This window comes from Scyliorhinus canicula, chromosome 2 (genome assembly GCF_902713615.1).
Source record: "Scyliorhinus canicula chromosome 2, sScyCan1.1, whole genome shotgun sequence".
In the NCBI taxonomy this organism is placed as follows: domain Eukaryota; kingdom Metazoa; phylum Chordata; class Chondrichthyes; order Carcharhiniformes; family Scyliorhinidae; genus Scyliorhinus; species Scyliorhinus canicula.
In genome coordinates this window covers 65,122,964-65,143,818 of record NC_052147.1, presented here as the reverse complement: position 1 = coordinate 65,143,818, position 20,855 = coordinate 65,122,964, and the positions used below count along the sequence as shown (strand labels likewise).

The following is a 20,855-nucleotide window of genomic DNA, read 5'->3' as shown; positions in this document are numbered from 1 at the left end:
TTGGGTAGTAATTGTCATCCAATTACAAAGCAGGAGGCAGTGTTCTTTAAATACTAATCCGACCCAATAATTATTGAGCCCTATAAGTTTACTGTATGCAAGAAATGCAAAATAACTTACCCCACAGTCTCCATACTGCGTCTGACTATCATTTCTGCTTTTTATTATTGATTTTCCACAGTATAACCCAGGGCAAATTAATTCAACATCTGAAATCATTAACACAAAAAAAAGATTGCTTCAACTGTTAAATTAATTTTACTGCAAAGATGGTAAAAAAATATTTTATGTATACCATTTATAAGGAACTGGATATTGAACCAGCATTTACTGAGTATAGCATCTTGGAACCATAGCAAAAGTCAATAGTGGTCAAAAGGAAAACAACTCCAGTGACTGCAGTCATATCTGGCACAATGGAAAATTGGTGTGATTGTCAGAGGGCTCTCATCACAGCCCCGGTTGGTCATGGCAAAAGTTTCTCAGGGAAGTGTCAATGACCCAAGCAACTGCAGATACTTCAACAAAGTCTTCCTCTTTTATAAGGTCAGGAATGGGGATTATTTGCTGAAAGTTTCACAGTATTCAACTCTTTGTGAAGCATTCCTTCCAGTCTCCTTTAAGATTTGGAGAATATTCAGGCCTGGGCTTAAAAATGGCAGATAATAATTGTGGCCACATAAATGGCAGGCAATAATCATCACAAAAAAGCTCAAGAGCACCCCACCCAGGCCTACTGCCCCGCCCTAACCCCTTAACCCTACCTAACCTGAACGTGTTTGGACACTAAGAGGCAATTTAGCATGGCCAATACACCCAACTTGTACATGAAATGTCCTAAAGTGCATCACAGGAGGATCATCAAACAGACATTGACCTGGACTGTATAAAGAGGTATTAGGACATACGAGTGCATAGGGGTGGAGCGGTTTAGGGAGAGAATTCCAGAACTTAGATCCTAGGCAACTGAAGGCGCATCCATCAATGATGGAGTAAAGAAAATTATGGTTGTGCAAGAGACCAGAATTGGAGGAGTACAGAGATAATAGAGGATTTTAGGGGTGGAGAAAGTTATAGAGATAGGGAGATATGAAGAATTCCAAAACAAGCTTGAGAATTTTTAAAAAGATGTTGCCAGACCAAGAACCAATATAGATCTATAAGCATCGGGGTGATGCATGTACAAGACTCGTTACCAGTTCGAAAAAGGGTCCGAGATTACAGAGAGTGCCAGGTAGAAGGCCAGTCAGAGGAGCATTGGTATAGTAATTCCAACGGTTGAAAGCTCATGCTTGAAGGTTTCAGCAGCAGATGAACTGATGCAAAAGCAGAGATAGAATGTTATGGAAATTGGAGTAGGCAAGAATTGAGGGTATATGCAGTCAGTAAATGAATGTGGAAGCTTAGCTCTCATTCAAATGGGATGCCAAGGTTGTGAACTGTCAGGTTAATTCTCAATATCCAAAGAAAGGGTTGGAATCAGTGGCGAGGGAATAAGAGCTTGTGGTGGGAACTGAAGCCAGTGGCTTATATTTTCCCAATATTAATTGGGGGCAATTTCTGCTCATCCAATACTGAATGTCAGACAAAGAGCATGACAAATCTCAGTGGAGGGCTTGGGGACAACACAAGAAAAGTTCAACATTTTCGAGGGCACAGCAGTATTTCTGCTACTGGACCTAATATCCTTCCCCTTCATCACCAACACACTGAGCAAGCAGGGTCCAAAATCTATAGCATGACGGCAGTCACTCATCAAAGTTACTTTGACAGCACTTCTCAACTCAGCAAACTCTGCCTTCAAGAAGGACAGTATGGAAATACCAAATTGGCAGTGCACATCCGGCAGTTCCAGATGCAGGAGTCAAACACTTACATATTTATTATGCTAAACAAATGAAATGTGACAAAACCTCAGAACTTGGTGATGCATTAATAGTAATTATATAATGGTAGCCTGTTCCACTGTCCTTACAAAAAGAGAATAATTCCATTACCACAATAATCTATTTAGGTCAATGAGTACAACTCCACAATCCCATCTGACAGTATTCCACATAAAATCTCAGGCCATCTCCACCGAGCAGTTAATTTTGATATTCTATAAGTGATCAGGTAAATAACACCAGTATTAATCTGGGCAGCACAAATTATTAGCACTATGGCTTCACAGCACCAGGGTCCCAGGTTCGATTCCCTGCTGGGTCACTGTCTGTGCGGAGTTTGCACGTTCTCCCCGTCTGCGTGGATTTCCTCCGGGTGCTCTGGTTTCCTCCCACAATCCAAAGACATGCAGGTTGGGTGGATTGGCCATGATAAATTGCCCTTAATGACCAAAAAAGGTTAGATGGGGTTATCGGGTTACAGGGATAGGGTGGAAGTGAGGGCTTAAGTTGGTCGGTGCCGACTCAATGGCCTCCTTCTGCACTGTATGTGCTAATCACTTCAAAGGAGGCCGGCGTGGTACAAATTATGTACAAAGTGAAACATATCTGCATTGCTCCAAGCCTCCTGTTAACAACAACTTCAAAACAAACTTTCCTAAATCACACCAGTTAATTTACTCCTCTCACATATCAGCCAGTTGAGTGGCACAGTGGTTAGCACTGTCATTCACAGCTCAAGCGTCCCAGGTTCGATTCCCGGCTTGGGTCACTGTCTGTGCGGCATCTGCATGTTCTCGACGTGTCTGCGTGGGTTTCCACCAGGCGCTCTGGTTTCCTCCCACAGTCCAAAGACATGAAGGTTAGGTGGATTGGCCATGCTAAATTGCTCTGAGTGTCAAAAGGGGTTGCTGGGTTACAGGTATGCGGCAGAGATGTGGGCTGAAGTGGGCTCTTTCCAAGGTCCAGTGTAGACTCCATGGGCCAAATGGCCTCCTTCTACACTATGTCTAATAGTAAATTATATGTTTATGTCTTTCATCTCTTGGCTTTGGAATCTTGACGGGTGTAATATGGTTAGCATGTTGACAACAGTTTGAATTTATATCATACGGTGCCTTTTATAAAGCAAATCTTCGGGTTTCCCTTCAAAACAAATCATTACACAAAGTCATTCAAAGCGCGCAGTGATTTGGGACATTTGAGATATGTGGAAAAGCATCATTAATGCCTGTATTTTCAATTCACAACTGCGGTTACAGAATCACTAGTGACTCAAATATAACAGCGAGAACTGGTAAAATAGAGTTACACTGCAATAAAACACAGTCAAGTTATTCTACAAAGATGTCTAATTAGTCTGCGGGTGAGTTGGACACGACCAGAAAGCTGCAATTCTGATCAGCAAAGCCAAGCCAATTCATTGGGACCAGATTTGCCACGGCGGGCTGGCTGGGACTCCAGTGAGGCAGGTGCAGCTTGATTCTGAGATCAGTTACCTGTCAATTTATTTCAGAGCACTTAAAGGTTAAAAAGAAACGCAAGCTGGTCGGTTTACCTTGTTCTAAATACATGTTAAGGATGCGCTTGATGCCGCGGGGACTGGAATGGACAGTGGGACACAGGGTTTCCTTATAGCTTGTTTATTTTCGGAAAGAATCCAGATTCCGAGGCGGCTCGTGTAGTTTAAATGTCTATTGAATTGCCTCGTCTACAGAGACCATTTCACTCATCAACTAAACGGGGTGAGGCCCTGTCTTGCCTCCGCTACCCGCACAGGGGAAGGACCCCCCCTGGCCGCTCTCCTTACCCATTCCTCAGATCCAGCTGCCGTTCCAGATTCGCACTTCCTGTTCCGCTCACCGCCAACTTCCGGTGACGGCGGATTTGACCTTTATCCGCTGCCCCAGTCAGTGGGAGCCCGGATGGAGCTGCCGTTGACAGCGCCGCCGGGCATCGGCGCCGCGGTGTCGGTGCTGGACATGCACACGGGCGGCGAGCCGCTGCGGATCATCACCGACGGCTTCCCTCCCGTGCTGGGGGAGGACATCCTGAGCAAGCGACGCTACGTGCGCGAGCGGCTGGACGGCCTGCGGCGGAGGCTGCTCTTCGAGCCCCGCGGCCACTCGGACATGTACGGGGCGCTGCTGGTGGCCTCGGAGCGGCCGGACGCTCACTTCGGCGTCCTCTTCATGCACAACCAGGGCTACAGCACCATGTGCGGCCACGCCGTCCTGGCGCTCGGCCGCTTCGCCCTGGACTACGGGCTGATCGCCCAGCCCAGCTCCCCCGAAAGTCAGGTCAACATCCACTGTCCCTGCGGCCTGGTCCGGGCCTTCGTGCAGTACGACAAGGGCAAGAGCGGCCGGGTCCGCTTCCACAGCGTCCCCGCCTTCGTCTTCGCTACAGGTGGGAGTGCGAGGGGAGCTGGGCACGACTCTGCAGCAGCAGTCTTTATACACCCTGTAGTCAACTGCTGTTTTAATGTCCCAGGGTGGATCCATTAAATCCCTACAAGTACAGAAGGAGGCCAAGCGGCCCATCGCATCTGCACTGACCCTCCAAAAGAGCACCTCACCTGCCCCCCACCCATCCGCGTAACCCCACCTGCCCCCCACCTATCCGCGTAACCCCACCTGCCCCCCACCCATCCGCGTAACCCCACCTGCCCCCACCCATCCGCGTAACCCCACCTGCCCCCCACCCATCCGCGTAACCCCCACCTGCCCCCCACCCATCCGCGTAACCCCCACCTGCCCCCCACCCATCCGCATAACCCCACCTCCCACCCATCTGCGTAACCCCACCTACCACCCATCCGCGTAACCCCACCTAACCTGCGTACAGTCGCCCAAGGTTGGAATTGAACCCCGGTCCCTGGTGCTGTGAGGCAGCAGTGCTAACCGCTGTGCTGCTCACGTTTTTTTGTATGCTACAGATCTAAAATTTAAAAAAAAGATGTTAGAATCACACAGCAGGTTTGGCAGTAACTGTGGAGAAGGAAACCTAGTTAGTTAACGTTTCAGCTCAATGAGCTGACATCAAAATAGGCCATCAACCTGAAATGTTAACTCTGTTTCCTTCTCCACAAATACTACCAGACCTGCTGAGTGTTTTCAACATTTTCTGTCACATGCCTCACATCTCTGATCATTTATTTGGTGTGGATGGTGCTTGCAATCACAGCAACCTTGACTCCTGTATTACATGGGTTGGGCACTACCGGGATTGAGGACCGAGAACTCAAGGGTGCATTTCTCTGCTGGTTTGTCATGGATTGGGTAGGAATACAGATATTTTCTGTGATTAATTCAGTGTGGGATCATTTAGTTCCTTGCCTGTTTTTGGTGTTATTAACTGCGTTGGAACTTCAATATGTCAGCACCTCATTTTAAAAAATAGCTATTCCTCCTCCTGGCACAGATCTACCCTCCAAATTGTAGCTGGCTTGGAAATTTGTGCACCATGTACACAATTTTCCTGCCATTAATTTTAAATTCATAAACAATTGTTCACAAGTGTCCATGCTCAGTGCCAAATGTCGAGAATCATGTCATAAACAAACCCATGTAACATCTTTGGTGCCTTCAATAAAGTTAAAATGTTTTCGGGCGTTGGAAACTGTTATTTATGTTTTTTCTCTTGGTGTTGCACCAGTCTCCTGGACATGCAACAAAAGACTCACTAGCAGAATAAAAGCAAATTTCTGCGGATGCGAGAATCTGAAACCAAAGAGAAAATGCTGGTAGTCTCAGCCGGCCTGGCAGCATCTGTAGGGAGAGGAAAGACCTAACATTTCGAGTCCAGATGACCCTTTGTCAAAGCTTTGACAAAGGGTCATCTGGACTCGAAACATTAGCTCTTTTCTCCACCTACAGATGCTGCCAGACCTGACATTTTCCAGCATTTTCACTTTGGACTCACTAGCAGAATCTGTGCATTAGATCAGAGCCACTATAAAGGTACTATACAATGTACAGTACAAGTTTATTGATCTCTCTTTCAGATGTTTCTGTTGATGTACCAGGACATGGGAAGATTGTGGTGGATATTGCATATGGAGGTGCTTTTTATGCATTTGTGAGTGCAGATCATTTTGGCTTGGATGTTTGTTCCTCCAGGACCTGGGATCTTGTAGATGCAGCAGCAACTGTAACTAATGCTGTGAAAGCACTGGTACGTGAAGAAGCCAAATATTCTGACTTGATCAATCTAATTGCAAATTTATTTTGCCCCCTCATTTTCACAGATGCTGAAAGTGTAGGCATGTTGTCTTTTTAATTCAAGAATAGACCCCCTCCTGTCTCAACAAAACTGAGAATGTAGTGATGGCATTCATGGGCGCCTAAAAACATTTTTACTTAATTCTACCACACAGACCTAATTGAAGGGCAAAAATGTGCTCTTAAGGAAAATTTGGGCGAATATCCAATATGTTCTATGTTCAACCTTGACAGATCAGACACTTGTGAAAACTCAACACAAAAGTCTTAACAATTTCACACACATTTTGGTACAATGCAGGATGTCAAGCTGCTGCAGATCTGTGATCTGGTTTGGAATTGTCATAACTTGCCTAAGTACGCCGACGACGCTTATAAGCTTGACACTAATCCATTATTTAAGACCAGGATCTGGTTGAAATACTTCTGAATATCCCACAAAGCATTAACACAGTCTGTACTTATACATTTTGGAGAGAGTTACCACTATTTGCATCAGGATTGAATTTTTCAGTTTCTGACGGAATACAATTTAAAGTTTCTAACCAGGCATAAAATCAAAGTTAATTTTAATAATCTTCACATCAATACAAATACATCACTTTGGAACTGTTTTCCCTAGGCTATACCAGGCTATATGTTCTCTGCACTGAACTCCATCTCTGTCTGATCAGCTGGCCTGTGTTCCCTTGCATTCTTACTCTGATTGTAATATCTGATAACCTATGGGTCTTGCAGCAGTATTAATTCTCTGTGAAACCCCTACATCAGGATTAATATCTTTCTCTTGTGTTAAATTATGAAGACTGCTTGGAAGCTAAATTGTGAAAAATCGCCACCCAATACCAAATTGGGATCCAAGTCTGTTCCTACAAAAGTTTGTGTACCCATTTTTCAAATTGCATTCTTGAGCCCTGGGCTCATCTTGCTAATTGTGATCCAGGCATAGGTTGCCAGTCACCCCTATTTGTTTTTTTAAATATAAAATTAAGAGTACCTAATTATTTATTTTTCCAATTAAGGGCAATTTTTCATGGCCAATCCACCTATCCTGCACATCTTTTTGGGTTGTGGGGGTGAGACCCACGGGGAGAATATGCAAACACCACATGGACAGTGATCCGGGGCCAGGATCCAACCCGGGACCTCAGCACCATGAGGCAGTAGTGCTAGCCGCAGTGCCGCCATTCCGGTCACCCCTATTTGGATGAGCTGAAAGAGTGATTCCCATTTTTCACCTACCCCTTCCAGTTGGATTTAAAATGTCAATGAATATCCAGTGAACTCTCAAAATTTATATGAACTGTATTAAATCGTCAGATGCAGTACTATTGTTACGTGGTTTTGCGATCCAGAAAGATATTCCAAACAACGCTTAGCAAATGGATGGAGTATTTTACTAGTGTGTATTTGGATGGAAATTCAGCAGTTATTACAAAATTCATTCTGTTTGAAAGCTGACTGGCACAAATATCCATCAGTAGCATGCATGAAACCACCAAATGAAATAATTCCTTAATGTACACTGAGCACTACTGCTCACAGAAGTGTGGGCATTTTACAGCTCTGCCTGCCAGAATGTTTGAGACGGGGTCGGAGCATGTAAAATGTGACAGCTAGTCCACCTCCCCCTCTCCAATTGTCCCTTATCGTAGTGGGCAAGTAAGGCATCAGCCAGCCTGCCTGTTCATTGGCTTACTGAGGCCAATTAAGGGTCTAATTCCACCTCCATCACCACCATAATCACGTCTTTGGGGCATGCCTTGTGCACATCAAGGGCATCTCTGCCTAACAAAGATGTTGTCCGACCTGAGCTCCCAACCTTCCCTTCTTATTGTTATCCTAATTCTTCCCTTCCCAAAAAGCTCTGACGTTTTAGTCCTGCATTTATGACACTTCCCAGGGAATCCCTTAAGGTCCTAGCAGTGGCCACCATTTGCTTCTGGTGTTGTGGGACAACTCAGTTGTCAGCCAATCAGATTGGCTAGCAGCTCTCAAGGGTGGGACATCCAGGGCAGCATGGTGGTTAGTGCTGCTGCCACACAGGGACCTGGGTTCAATTCCAGCCTTGGGTGACTCTGTATGGAATTTGCACTTTCTCCCAGTGTCTGCGTGGGTTTCCTCCGGGTGCTCCGGTTTCCTCCAACAGTCCAAAGTTGTACAGGTTAGGTGGATTGGCCAAGATAAATTGCCTTTAGTGTCCAGGGATATGCAGGTTGAGTTATGGGGATAATGGAGATAGGGAAGGGTGTATGGGGGAGTGGCCATGGCTCATTCAAAGGGTCAGTGCAAACACGATGGGCCAAATAGCACTGTAGGGATTCTATGATTCTTTTCCATGCATGGCAACCTTTTTTAAAGTGACCGACTTTTCTACCAAGGGCGGGGTGGTATGTTCCCCACCTCGCTCTGTACAGTCCAGCCCATTAAATCTTGACAGGTTAATTCTGGTGGGAAAGAGCTCTCCTTCCCTTTCGAGTCATTTTTTCCCTCCCCAGGCTCCAGGGATGTATGAAGAATTCTGAATTTAAAAAAATAGATGTGGTTCCTTCATTTCTAAAAATAATACAGGGAACATATATACTACTTACATTTACGTTTAGTCCAATAATCCAGTGTGTGCAGAAGAATTCTATTCTGTGGGCAACTGAGCAGATTGGTGTCATTCAATGTCAGTTCAAACCATTTCCACCAGGAGGCATTACCCACAAAATGGTATGCCCAGAATTCACACTCAGTCCACTCTTGGCCTTTGAAGGATGCGTTACTTCAAATAAATCTACCATCGGGTTTATTATTTTTTTGTTTAATCCTGATTTAACTATTTTTGTTCTAATTAATTTACCTGGTACACACTTTGAGATTCTGAAGAGCACTTAAATATGATAAATATTAAAATTAGCTGGGGCTTTTAGCACAGCTGGGGCTGTTTAGCACAGGGCTAATTCGCTGGCTTTGAAAGCAGACCAAGGCAGGCCAGCAGCATGGTTCAATTCCCATAACAGCCTCTTCATTTGAAGCCTACTTGTGACAATAAGCGATTTTCATTTTCATTTCATTTCAGTTGACGCTGCTGATATCTACGGAGAAGAACTATTGCTATTGATCCAATAAGTTGATCCAATAAGTTAATATCAAACCCTACTCAGTAATAATTTTTTTTACAGGTTAAACTCCACCACCCTGACAGTGAAGATCTTGCCTTCCTCTATGGCACCATATTAACTGATGGAAAAGATGAATTTTCTGAAGAGCCAACAGCAAATATCTGTGTTTTTGCAGATGCTCAGGTAGATAAAGTAACTATGATTAATAAACATTGTTACAATAAACATACTGCACACATTTGAACAGGTCTTGAAGTGTAAACATTGTGCGATCTTTAGTGATTTCATGGTGACCTACTTATAAAGTGTCACGAAATATCTGCTCAATTTCTCTGCCGCGATTCCCAATCAGACTTGTTTTAAGAAAGATTAATTAGTAAAAGTTTATTGATCAAAATGTACATCACATTTTGTGTACAATAAATGGGAATGGACGTATCGCTCCAGACCTATTCAGTTAATATCTATGTATAAAAGCAATTAATGAACTCAGTTGAAATTTGACGATTTTGATCATGTCTTATTTTCCTGCGCTTGATCGGTTTCTTCCTCACTCGGGGCAGCTCCAGCGAAATCCATTATAGGAGAAATTGCCATTTTCACTGGAGTGGCTCTACTGCAAACACGAAGGGTCATGATTAAAACAAAGCTGACTGCCACCTGAACAACAGTTGGAACTTGCACCCTCGCATTCTTGCGATGTTGTCTATCAACATTTAATACTTTCTAATATTCAAGGTCAAAATAATTGGTCCAGACGTATTATTTATAATGCAGTTGAGGAAAACATTTGAAAGTTAAAAAGATCAAATATGATTCATAAATAAAAACATTTTGGACATTTTTTTGTTTAACTTATCTTGATTAGGTTGACAGAAGTCCCTGTGGCTCGGGTGTGACAGCTCGTATTGCACTGCAGTACCACAAAGGATTAATTCATCTGAATCAGACCAGGACATTTCAGAGTGGTCCAACAAGCTCGCTCTTCACAGCAAAAGCTATAGAGGTGATTGACATATTATAAATATAGTTGCTTTTTGAAACCTAATACTCCGCACATTTTAACCCAAACCTGAACAGTTAGCAGTATTTATATTTTGAATTAAGCAGTCTACAACTACTATATTTAGAAATTATAGCATCACTCTACAGTATTCGGCATAAATTGTAGGAACTTAAGCTTCAGAAATTAAATTTATTGGAAATTTCATTTAATTGCTCATGTAAGATTTTCTTCCAATTAATCTTCTTAATTGATGCAATTATTTTAAACAAGATTTGAACAATGATTCCAAATCTCTCAAGAATAAAGGAAGATTTTTTCTTCATTACAAAGTTAAAGAAGAATCTTGCACAAAATTATCTAATTTATTAAGACAGTAAATACAATGCAGTTTGCAGCAATGTGGCACTCAAGTCTTATGCAATTTAAATTTTGCACACTGCAATCTGGTAAAAGTTTTCCATTGCATTACCTGGAAATCGTTTCAATGTTATTTTTTGTAATGTCACCAGGGAGCCAAATCAACTATCCTCTCAGCTGTTTTTTGCACTAAGCATTTAAATTTAACCAGCCTTTAATCATCGGTGACACAATGGTTAGCACTGCTGTCTCACAGCGCCAGGGATCTGGGTTCAATCGCAGCCTTGGGTCTGTACTGGGTGCTCCGGTTTCCTCACAGTCCAAAGATGTGCTGGTTAGGTGGATTGACCATGCAAAATTGCAATTTAGTGTCCAGGGATGTGCAGGTTAGATTATGGGGTTACGGGAATGGGGCGGGGTGTGAAGGGGCGTGGACATGAGTGCTCTTTCGAAGGGTTGGTGCAGACCTGATGGGTCCAATGGCTTCCTTCTGCACTGTAGGGATTCTATAATCAGTACGTTGACCTCCATTTTCACTTAGTTGAGAATTACATGGAGTAAGCAGTAAACCTAGGTCTGTCCAGTCCACTTCATTCAATCTGCCTTGAATCAAAAATTGTAATATACTGCCCAGAAATGCATCTGAACCAACACTACAATTCTTTCTCCTTGTGCGTAGTGTGTTTCACTCTCTTATCTGCAGGATTAGGATAAGGTGGCAAAGTCATTCGTACAAAAGTTAAATTGATAAATTAGACAACGTGCTGATGTGGCATGTAGAATGCTACAAATGCTCAATAACTAATCCCTAAAAGTGTCTCTTAAATACTAGTGAATGGCAATGTTGACAGAATAAGCATGCTAATGGTACAAAAGGCAATTAGGAAACACCCAAGTGACAATGTGTGATTCAGACGATTTGCATAATCCCAGCACTTTAGGAAAACCAGCTGCTGATTAGCATTTTTAAATATTTCCAATTTTTATCAAAGCAGCTAGAACAGATTGCAAGTGATTCGCAAGAGAAGCAAATGTGATGTGAGAGCGAACCACCTCACACTTTTCCACATTAAACTCCATCTGCCACCTCTCAGCCCAGCTCTGCAGCGTATCTATGTCCCTCTGTATCCTATAACATCCTTCAGCACTATCCACAACTCCACCGACCTTCGTGTCATCTGCAAATTTACTAACCCATCCTTCTACACCCTCTTCCAAGTCATTTATAAAAATGACAAACAGCAGTGGCCCCAAAACAGATCCTTGCGGTACACCACTAGTAACTGAACTCCAGGATGAACATTTGCCATCAACCACCACCCTCGTCTTCTTTCAGCTAGCCAATTACTGATCCAAACCGCTAAATCACCTTCAATCCCATACTTCCTTATTTTCTGCAATAGCCTACCGTGTGGAACCTTATCAAATGCATGGAAAGAAGCAGAATTGCACTTTTTTCAGGTAGGCACAAATTTAGAAAAACTAGTTAAATGTGCAAAAATTTGTATTTCACCAGTGCACGAAATGAATGTTTTGCCTTCATATAAAGACCCTAAATGTTTACTCCAGGGGTAATATTTAGATTTTCTGGTCGAGACCTTGTATTAATAACAATGACGCGAGCAGCATGCACCATTATGGAATAAAGAGACAGCAGAGTGTAAACATGGACTGTTAAATGCAGAATCCAAAAGCTGTGATTTACTCTCCTGCTGTAGATACAGACAGTGTTGTAACAGAACGTCAAAGACGGCTTCAGCAGTGAAATACATCTAATGGCATGAAGATGGAGGTACTCAGCTGCCAATTACTCACTAAACATGGCAGAAAAGGTTTAGGCTGCTGCAATAAGGAGCAAGTATATTTTTATATGGTGTGAGAATTACTTCAAACAATCTAGCTGGCCTTGAAAATGCCAAAAGTAGTTTACAATTAATTAAAAATCTAATGTATTATGAAAAATTTCATTAAGGATACACAGAAAGCAATGCAATATGTAAAAAATATCATAGTTACCAAAATTAGTCAAAGGTACAGGTAAACAGGGAAATACAGAACCGTGATGTAGACCAAATTTATAAAGTTCTGTACTGCCACATACAGCAGAGATGGCCAAGCCTTCGTTTTTGTGTTGGGATGCATGCTTTCCTTAGTTTGAATAAATCTGAAGTTGTTAATGCTTTCAGATCTTGGTGTGTGAACTCTTGAGAATTTGTCCAATAAGATAGCAGCGTTAATAACAGCCATTTGTAAACCTATATAGTTCAAAAATGACGGACCAACAAATAACAAGAAACAACTTACATTTATGAAGCACCTTTCACCTATAAAATGTCCCAATGTACTTCACTGGAGAATTATGCCATTGACCTACACAAGGAAATACTAGGTCAGGTGATGTAAAGCTTGGCCAGAGCGGCACTTTTAAGGAGTGTTTTAAGGGAGGTTGAGAGAGAGAATTCCAGAGCTTGGGATCCAGGTGGTTGAAGGCACAGCCAACAATGGTGGAGTGATTAAAGTGAGATGTGCTAAAGAGGCGAGAATGAGATGAATGCAGTTATCTCAGAAGATTATGGGACTGGAGAGATTAGAGATAGAGAGGGAAAAGACCATGGGGAGATGAGAATTTTCAAATTAAGACATTTTGTGACTGGTAGCAAATACAAACAAGCACATGGATATTAGGTGAATAGAACCTTGTGAAGTTGGGCGACACGGTAGCACAGTGACTAGCACTGTTGCTTCACAATGCCAGGGACCTGGGTTTGATTTCTGATGTGGGTCACTGTGCGGAGACTGCACATTCTCCCCGTGTGTGCGTGAGTTTCCTCCGGGTGCTCTGGTTTTCTCCCCCAGTCCAAAGATGTGCAGGTTAGGTGGATTGGCCATGCTAATTTGGTTGGTTGGGTTGCGGGATAGGGTGATGGTATGGGCTTAAGTAGGGTGCTCTTTCCAAGGACCAGTGCAGGCTCGATGAGCTGAATGGCCTCCTGCTGCACTATAAATTTTATGAAGTTAAGACGGGGGGGGGGCAGAGTTTTGGGTGACAAATTTAGGGGTGTAAAATATGGAAGATTGGCCAGGAGTGCATTGGAATAATTGAATCAAGAGCTAACAAAAGTGAATGAAAGTTTCGGCAGAAGATGAATTGAGACAGAGGCCAGGTTTGGTGATGTTGCAGAGGTGAAAATAGGCTGTCTTGGCAATGGCCCGAATGTGTGGTCAGAAGCTGACCTTGGGGTCAAATATGACACCAACATTGGAAACATACTAGTTTAGTCAGACAATTGCCAGGGGGAGGGAGTCAGTCAGTGTTGAGGGAATAGAGTTTGGAGCTGGGACAAAACAATAATTTCTGTCTTCCCAAAATTTAATTGGAGAAAGTCTGATAATTTAGTAATAGTGGTGCGATAAAGCAGGGTGTTGTTAGTATACCTGGGAATCAAACGCTGTGCCTCCTGAATGATGATGCCGAGGCGCAGCCTGTACAAAGAAGAACAAAGAAAAGTACGGCACAGGAACTGGCTCTCCAAGCCTGCGCCAACTGTGCTGCCCGTCTAACCTAAAACCTTCTGCACTTCCAGGGTCCATATCCTTCTATTCCCATCCTATTCGTGTATTTGTCAAGACGCTCCTTAAATGTCACTATAGTACCTGCTTCCACCACTTTCCGACAGCAGGTTCCAGGCATCCAATACCCTCTGTGTAAAATGCTTCCCTCACACATCTCTTCTAAACTTTGCACCTTAAACCTATATCCGTTAGTAACTGACTCTTGCACCCTGGGAAAAAGCTTCTGACTATCCACTCTGTCCGCCCCTCATACGTTTGTAGACTTCTATCAGGTCACCCCTCAATCTCCATCGTTCCAGTGAGAACACCGAGTTTATCCAACCTCTCCTCATAGCTAATGCCGTCCATATCAGGCAACATCCTGGTAAACCTCTTCTGTAGCCTCTCAAAGCCTCCACATCCTCCTGGTAGTATAGCGATCAGAATTGAACACTATATTCCAAGTGGGGCCTAAATAAGATCGATACAGATGCAGCATGACTTGCCAATTTTTATACTCGATGCCTGGCCGATGTATCGTATATTACTGTATATTTCCCACCTGTATTAGACTTTCCAAATTGAATTACCTCACATTTGTCCGGATTAAACTGTATCTGCCATCTCTCCACCCAAGTGTCCAACCAATCAATATCCTGCTGTATTCTATGACAGTCCTCATCGCCATCTGCAATTCTACTAATCTTTGCGTCATCTGCAAACTTACTAATCAGACCAATTAAATTTTTCTCCAAATCATTTATATATTTATATGTACTACAAACAGCACTGTTTGTGATTATCCAAGCACTGATGCCTATGGAAGACCACTAGTCACAGCCCTCCATTCATAAAAGCACCATTCCACTGCTACCCTCTGTCTTCTATGACCGAGCCAGTTCTGTATCCATCTTGCCAGTTCACCTCTGTTCCCCTATGACTCCACCTTCTGTACCAGTCTGCCATGAGGGACCTTATCAAAGATGGGAAATAGGGATAGGATAGATCCTTGGGAGACAGCAGTGGATGATGCAGCAGTGGGAAGAGCAGCCATTACAAATGAGAGTCTGCTGATAATTGGATAGATGGGAATGAAACTAGGTGAGAGCAGTCCCACCCAGTTGGACGACAGTGGGACGTCGTTGGAGAATGATAGCATGGTCAACTGTGTCAAATATTTCTGACATGTCGAGAAGGATGAGGTGGGGTGGTTTACCTCTGGCATAGGCAGCTGACTGTCACTTTGATCAAGACCATCAAAAGCAGTCCTGAGCTCTTCACGTTTATTCATGGAGGTGAGGGTGGAAGAGCCACAAATGTATGGCCAGCGTAAAGTGGAGAAAAGAAGCTGAGGGTTATCTTTTTTTTTCCAGAATTTGCTGGAATAATGAGCAGCTTTAGAGCAGCACCTGATAGTGCCCTGTATGATTCAAGCAGATCTGATGGTGAATGGCTGGCCCAGTTATCTGCCGTATCAGTTCAAGTCTATGTTCCTTGGACTGAAAGAAGCAGAGTTGAGAGTATTAACAGGGAGAAAGGCCAAATTAGGGTTAGGGAGGTGAGGGTGTAGTTGAGTAGATAAGGAGCTGTGGAAACCTTGTGGCAAATAGAGGGCCAGAGGTTAGATAGTTGATATTTTGATAGTGCAGTTGTAAGTGAATTGGGGGATAGATCTTTCCAGCAATGGACACGAGAGGAAGGAGGGTATGGGTGGAGAGTCATTTCAGAAATAGTTTTAACTGAGAATAAGAAACATTAGCAAAAATAGAAGCAAGTTGGTCTCGTGTTGGAGACTGGAATGCTCTAGGTGACCCCAAGTCTGCAGATTGGACAGGGTCTTCTTGAAAAGATCTATACAAGAAAAGCAGCTCAACCATGGCTTACAAAAGAAAGTAAGGATAGTATTGGACCCAAAGTGGAGTTGTATAAAGTTGGTGGAAGAAGTATCAAACCTGAGGGTTGGGAGCAATTCTGAACCCAGCAAACAAGGATTAAGAGGGGAAAAATAGAGTATGAGAATTGTAGAGATCTACCATGCTGTTCAAGTGCAGTCTCGCAAACACTACAGAACTTGGTAGAAATTTGAGTTGCACTTCTCAGATGTAAGTAAGAATCTTTTATTGCCTCTACTGATTACAATTGAGAGAAACTTAAATCTGTTCTCAATAAAGCCTTGCCAGCAAAAGACTTAAAGAGAAGTAACTTGTAGAATAATTTTAACTTTCAAAAATAATACAGAAGTGGTTTCTTGCTTAAAGCAAAACAGCTTGCGCGAACGTCAAGAGTTAGAGTGGAAAGGTGAAAATAAGGAAGCAAGTAGTTTGATCAAAGTATAGAGTGAACCTGGATAGAAAATGGCTGTCTGAACTCTCGTGTTTAAGGAAAATGTTATCAGTCTGAGGCCATCTGTCCATACCTCTATGTCGTCCTAATTGGTTTGGGTGAGTTACAAATACATTTGATTGGATGGTTAACTGTCAATCCTCAAAGTGCAACATAAGTTTTAAATGTTTCATGTTTTACTGTGCTGTAATCAAGTCTGGGTTTTACTGGTTTTCTGCTGACTTTCACTTTATCCATATTCTGAACAATGGTGGCTTCATATTGCTATGGTGCTTATTTTGACCTTGATCTTGATTACTGGTACAGCTCATTTCTTAATATGAAACTTACTTTGAAATCTGTTCATTGAAACAATAGTCCATTCATATTGTCAGTAAAAATGCCGTTTTTATCTTCAATTAGTTTGTTGATGTGTCAAGCTTTGTACCTCTGTTGTAAGTTGTGTGTTTTGTGTGTTTTATGAATACTGAAATACTTCTTTTAAAATGGGTATTAAAGACTGGGCTTTAATATTTACATTAAAATGGCCTTTTACCTATCAGAAATAGCTGATTTCCATCAAGAGTAAACTTTCAAGTAATATGAAAGTGAACTGTAAAAGCCTCCCTAAATATGTAAAAAGAAAAAAGATTAGTGAAGTACAGTCTGAAAGAGCAGAATTTATAATCGAGAACAAGGAAATGGCAGAGCGATTAAACAACTACTTAAGTTCTGTCTTCACGGAGGATGACACCAATAACTTCCCAGAAATGCTGAGGGACCAAAGTCTAGTGAGAAGGAGGAATTGAAGGAAATTAATGGGACTGAAAGCCGATAAAGCCCCAGGGCCTGATAATCTATATCCCAGGGTACCATGGGAATAGTGGATATGTTGGTTGTCATCTTCCAAAATTCTGTAGATTCTGGAACAGTTCTGGTATCATGTCCTCCATAGAGAAGGGTGGCTTATAAATGAAATGAAGGGGCAGCACGGTGGCAAAGTGGTTAGCATTGCTGCCTATGGCGCTGAGGACCCAGGTACGAACCCCGCCCTGGGTCACTGTCTGTATGGAGTTTGCACATTCTCCCCGTGTCTGCGTCGGTTTCACCCCCACAACCCAAAAGATGTGCAGGCTAGGTGGATTGGCCATGCTAAATTGCCCCTTAATTGGATAAAATAATTGGGTACTCTAAATTTATAAAAAATAAATGAAATGAAAACCACTTATTGTCACAAGTAAGCTTCAAATGAAGTTACTGTGAAAAGCCCCGAGTCGCCACATTCCAGCGCCTGTTCAGGGAGGCTGATACAGGAATCGAACCGTGCTGCTGGCCTGCCTTGGTCTGCTTTCAAAGCCAGCGATTTAGAATGTAAGGGGAACGGACGTATGACAGTTCCTTGCATGTTATGAGGCTGGTACCAAGGAAGCAATGCTGCTAGGGCTGTTCCCATGTTTGTACAATACCCTGTACACCATTTAAACAGCAACCATACAACAATTACGATTACAATGGCGATTATAATCCAGTAAGAAGTCTTACAACACCAGGTTAAAGTCCAACAGGTTTGATTCAAACACGAGCTTTCGGAGCGCAGCTCCTTCCTCAGGTGAAGGAGCGCTCCGAAAGCTTGTGTTTGAATCAAACCTGTTGGACTTTAACCTGGTGTTGTAAGACTTCTTACTGTGCTCACCCCAGTCCAACGCCGGCATCTCCACATCATGATTATAATCCAGAACACAATCTTCTGTCCGAACGATCCTGTCCGAATGATCCTAACCACTCAAAGCCAAAGTCCCATCCCTCATTTTCATGTAATCTTGTTACCTCTCTACGAATGTGATCCACCAGATTATCAATTTTCTCTGCGTTATCAGGGATGTACGTGCAACAGTCACTTCCAATCAGAGCTCCTTTTCAGCTAACAAGAAATCAAGGGTCATTCTATTCTGCAGGGCAACATCTCAGTTTCTACCTGGTTAACAGCTTCTGCAGTATCATTAGCTATCTGCGCTGGCTTTGAATGCAGACCAAGGCAGGGCAGCAGCACGGTTCAATTCCTGTACCAGCCTCCCCGAACAGGTGCCGGATTGTGGCGACTAGGGGCTTTTCACACTAACTTCATTTGAAGCCTACTTGTGACAAGGGATTTTCATTTTCATCCATTTCATACCTGCTCAAGGATGCCTTGTAGTTCACGTAGTTCGTATGCATTAGTGGCTATTCCTAATGGTGGTATCATTATTCCCAGCATTTGTGCCCATGTCATAATACTTTGTGTTGTCCTATGATGTGGATGGTCCTGCAATTGCTGAACGTGGCGCACATAAGGGACTACATATCCCAAATAGCAGGAGCCTTCCCAATTGTCTGGTAACCTTATGGCCACAGATAAAATATGTGCCGTTATTTGCGGTCAGGTTTTCTCTACTATCAATCATCATTATTCTGATAGGATCTCCTTCCCAAGAGCCTCCACTAGTTTGATTTTCAACTCCTGACCAATCAAAGATCAATAATCCTTTAGCTGTGAGATGCAAGAGGGTTGCTAATTCAAGGTCTGATCACACTGACTCATGCCTACTGAGTGGTCCCATATGTTTTATGTTTCTTAAAACATATACTTCCTTTTGGGACTCCAGTATAATTGAGAAGGATCAAACCGAGCGGTTGACATGTTACATTAAAGCTAGGCCATCACCTTCCCTCAAACCTATTCATATCGTATCCAGCTGATATCCAATCTAGCATATTCTGTATCTTCACCACGTCCTGTACTATTTCATCTTAGAGCCCATTCTGCTATCTCGTTACTAGTGAATGGGATAGGTCGCACAAATAGGGATGTCCTCCCCCAAACATCTGGGAATTTGTGTACAATCCCAACAACTGGATTTATTTACCCTCTCGGCGTACGAGTGAGACTTGTACATTAAGGTGTTAGTATGCAGTTCACCTCCTACACAATGTTTGATTAATATGACAATACATAAGAACAGTAGTGCCGTCATTCTCTTCAGGTCAGCGTTTCGCTAGTACTCTCAAAGTTCCACACCTGGCAGATTGGAGGGTGTCAAATGTAACCTCTCTATTTAAAAAAAGGGAAGGAGAAAACAGAGCATTACAGACTGCTTCACCTAAAATCAGTAATAGGTAAAATGCTAATGTCTATATATGTGATAACAGGGCACTTTGAAAATATAAGTGAGATTAGTTAAAGTCAACATTTAGAAAAGGGAAATCTACTGACAAGCCTACTGGAGCTTTTGAGTCCTTAACCTGGAAGAGTGCCAGAGAGGATGTGCAACAAAGAATCACCAGACTGATGTCTGGAATGGCAGGGTTATCATAGGAGGATAGATTGGGTCGACTGGACATTTTTGATTGTTATTACATTCCAAGTTGGAGTGATATTAAAGTTTTAGTATATAGCATAGGCTTTGGCGTCACTTGCCCTGTTACATTTATACAGCAACGGCTGTTTTATTATCTGCCAACTGACCATGAGCAACATTGTGACAAGGCTGCTAAAAATTTATTTTTTCCCAGGAAACAAAATGTGGCGATTTCAAAGCTGTTATAGTGGAAGTATCAGGACAAGCACATTACACGGGCACAGCAAGCTTTTACGTGGAAGATGATGATGATCTGAAAGACGGGTTTCTTCTCCGATAAAGCCGCAAAAAAAATCCAATCATTTGTCTTTAAGAATCAAACTGGTATTTTAATAATGTTAGCGTCCTAAACATGCATTCTTCCCAAGTGCAATTCAGCACTCTTTATATGAATCTTAATATCGTGTGCATTATGAATTATTGTTGTATAATTAAGTTCATATCATGCGTTTAGCTAAACCATAAGTTAAAATATTTACAATGTACAATGAATTTTGAACCAAATATTGAGTTAAGATTTTTAAAATCTGTTTTACACTAGAAATGTTTCATGCTGAGTAAATCTAAACTGATATTTCAATCTGCACCATGTGCATTTCCATTAGTTACTAGTGCATTATGTAGTGAAATTCTGCAATATTAATCGTGAGGATACAGTGCAATCTGACAATTGTGTTTATCTGCAGAATAATTCTATTGCCATTGAGTCACAATGCACTTTTGCTGCTATTGAAGTTATTAATCTGAACCTTGGAATATGCTTTGAAAACCCAGAACCTGTAAAGTCACTGTTTTTAAATATCAGCACAATCATTTCAAAAGTGAAATTTCTATACATAAAAAGGTTTTCAATTGCATTTTGCTACCAGGGAAAGTAATTATGAGAGCTACAACTTGAAATTTGTATTAAATGCAGATTATTTTTTTATAATTGTTAACTTGCATAATTCTGTAACTTGTATATCTCATATTTAATTAAAAAGACAGCTGGAGATCAGGACAGCACGTTA

General features: G+C 42.3%; 2 protein-coding genes across 4 annotated transcripts in view; one reads left to right on the top strand and one right to left on the bottom strand.

Moving 5' to 3' along the window:
- Positions 1-3,816, bottom strand: part of LOC119954798 (jnk1/mapk8 associated membrane protein) — a 16,534-nt gene extending 12,718 nt beyond the window's left edge. Inside the window, exons 1-2 of one of the 2 annotated variants that reach the window (XM_038780349.1) lie at positions 3,694-3,816; positions 121-209 (exon numbers count right to left, since the gene is read on the bottom strand). In XM_038780349.1, the coding sequence (XP_038636277.1) occupies positions 121-209; positions 3,694-3,697 (93 nt within the window). In that variant the 5' untranslated portion in view covers positions 3,698-3,816. The other variant, XM_038780343.1, reaches the window with a different exon arrangement.
- On the top strand, positions 3,780-20,855 carry LOC119954780 (trans-L-3-hydroxyproline dehydratase). Of its 2 annotated transcripts, XM_038780324.1 has the most exons (6): positions 3,780-4,292; positions 5,890-6,059; positions 9,274-9,396; positions 10,082-10,219; positions 11,980-12,037; positions 20,000-20,855. In XM_038780324.1, the coding sequence occupies exons 1-6, from the start codon at positions 3,809-3,811 to the stop codon at positions 20,089-20,091; spliced, it is 1,065 nt and encodes a 354-aa protein (XP_038636252.1). In that variant the 5' UTR covers positions 3,780-3,808; the 3' UTR covers positions 20,092-20,855. The 2 variants fall into 2 exon arrangements, with proteins under 2 accessions (XP_038636252.1, XP_038636260.1); XM_038780332.1 differs by lacking the exon at positions 11,980-12,037 and having other exon boundaries at positions 3,782-4,292; positions 20,000-20,853.

Excerpts from the sequence above, each read along its gene's own strand:
- LOC119954780 (XM_038780324.1), top strand. The coding sequence starts at position 3,809 with ATGGAGCTGCCGTTGACAGCGCCGCCGGGCATCGGCGCCGCGGTGTCG. Across the intron at positions 9,397-10,081 it reads GTGTTTTTGCAGATGCTCAG|GTTGACAGAAGTCCCTGTGG; the intron begins GTAGATAAAGTA and ends TATCTTGATTAG. Across the intron at positions 12,038-19,999 it reads CAGAATTGCACTTTTTTCAG|GAAACAAAATGTGGCGATTT; the intron begins GTAGGCACAAAT and ends ATTTTTTCCCAG.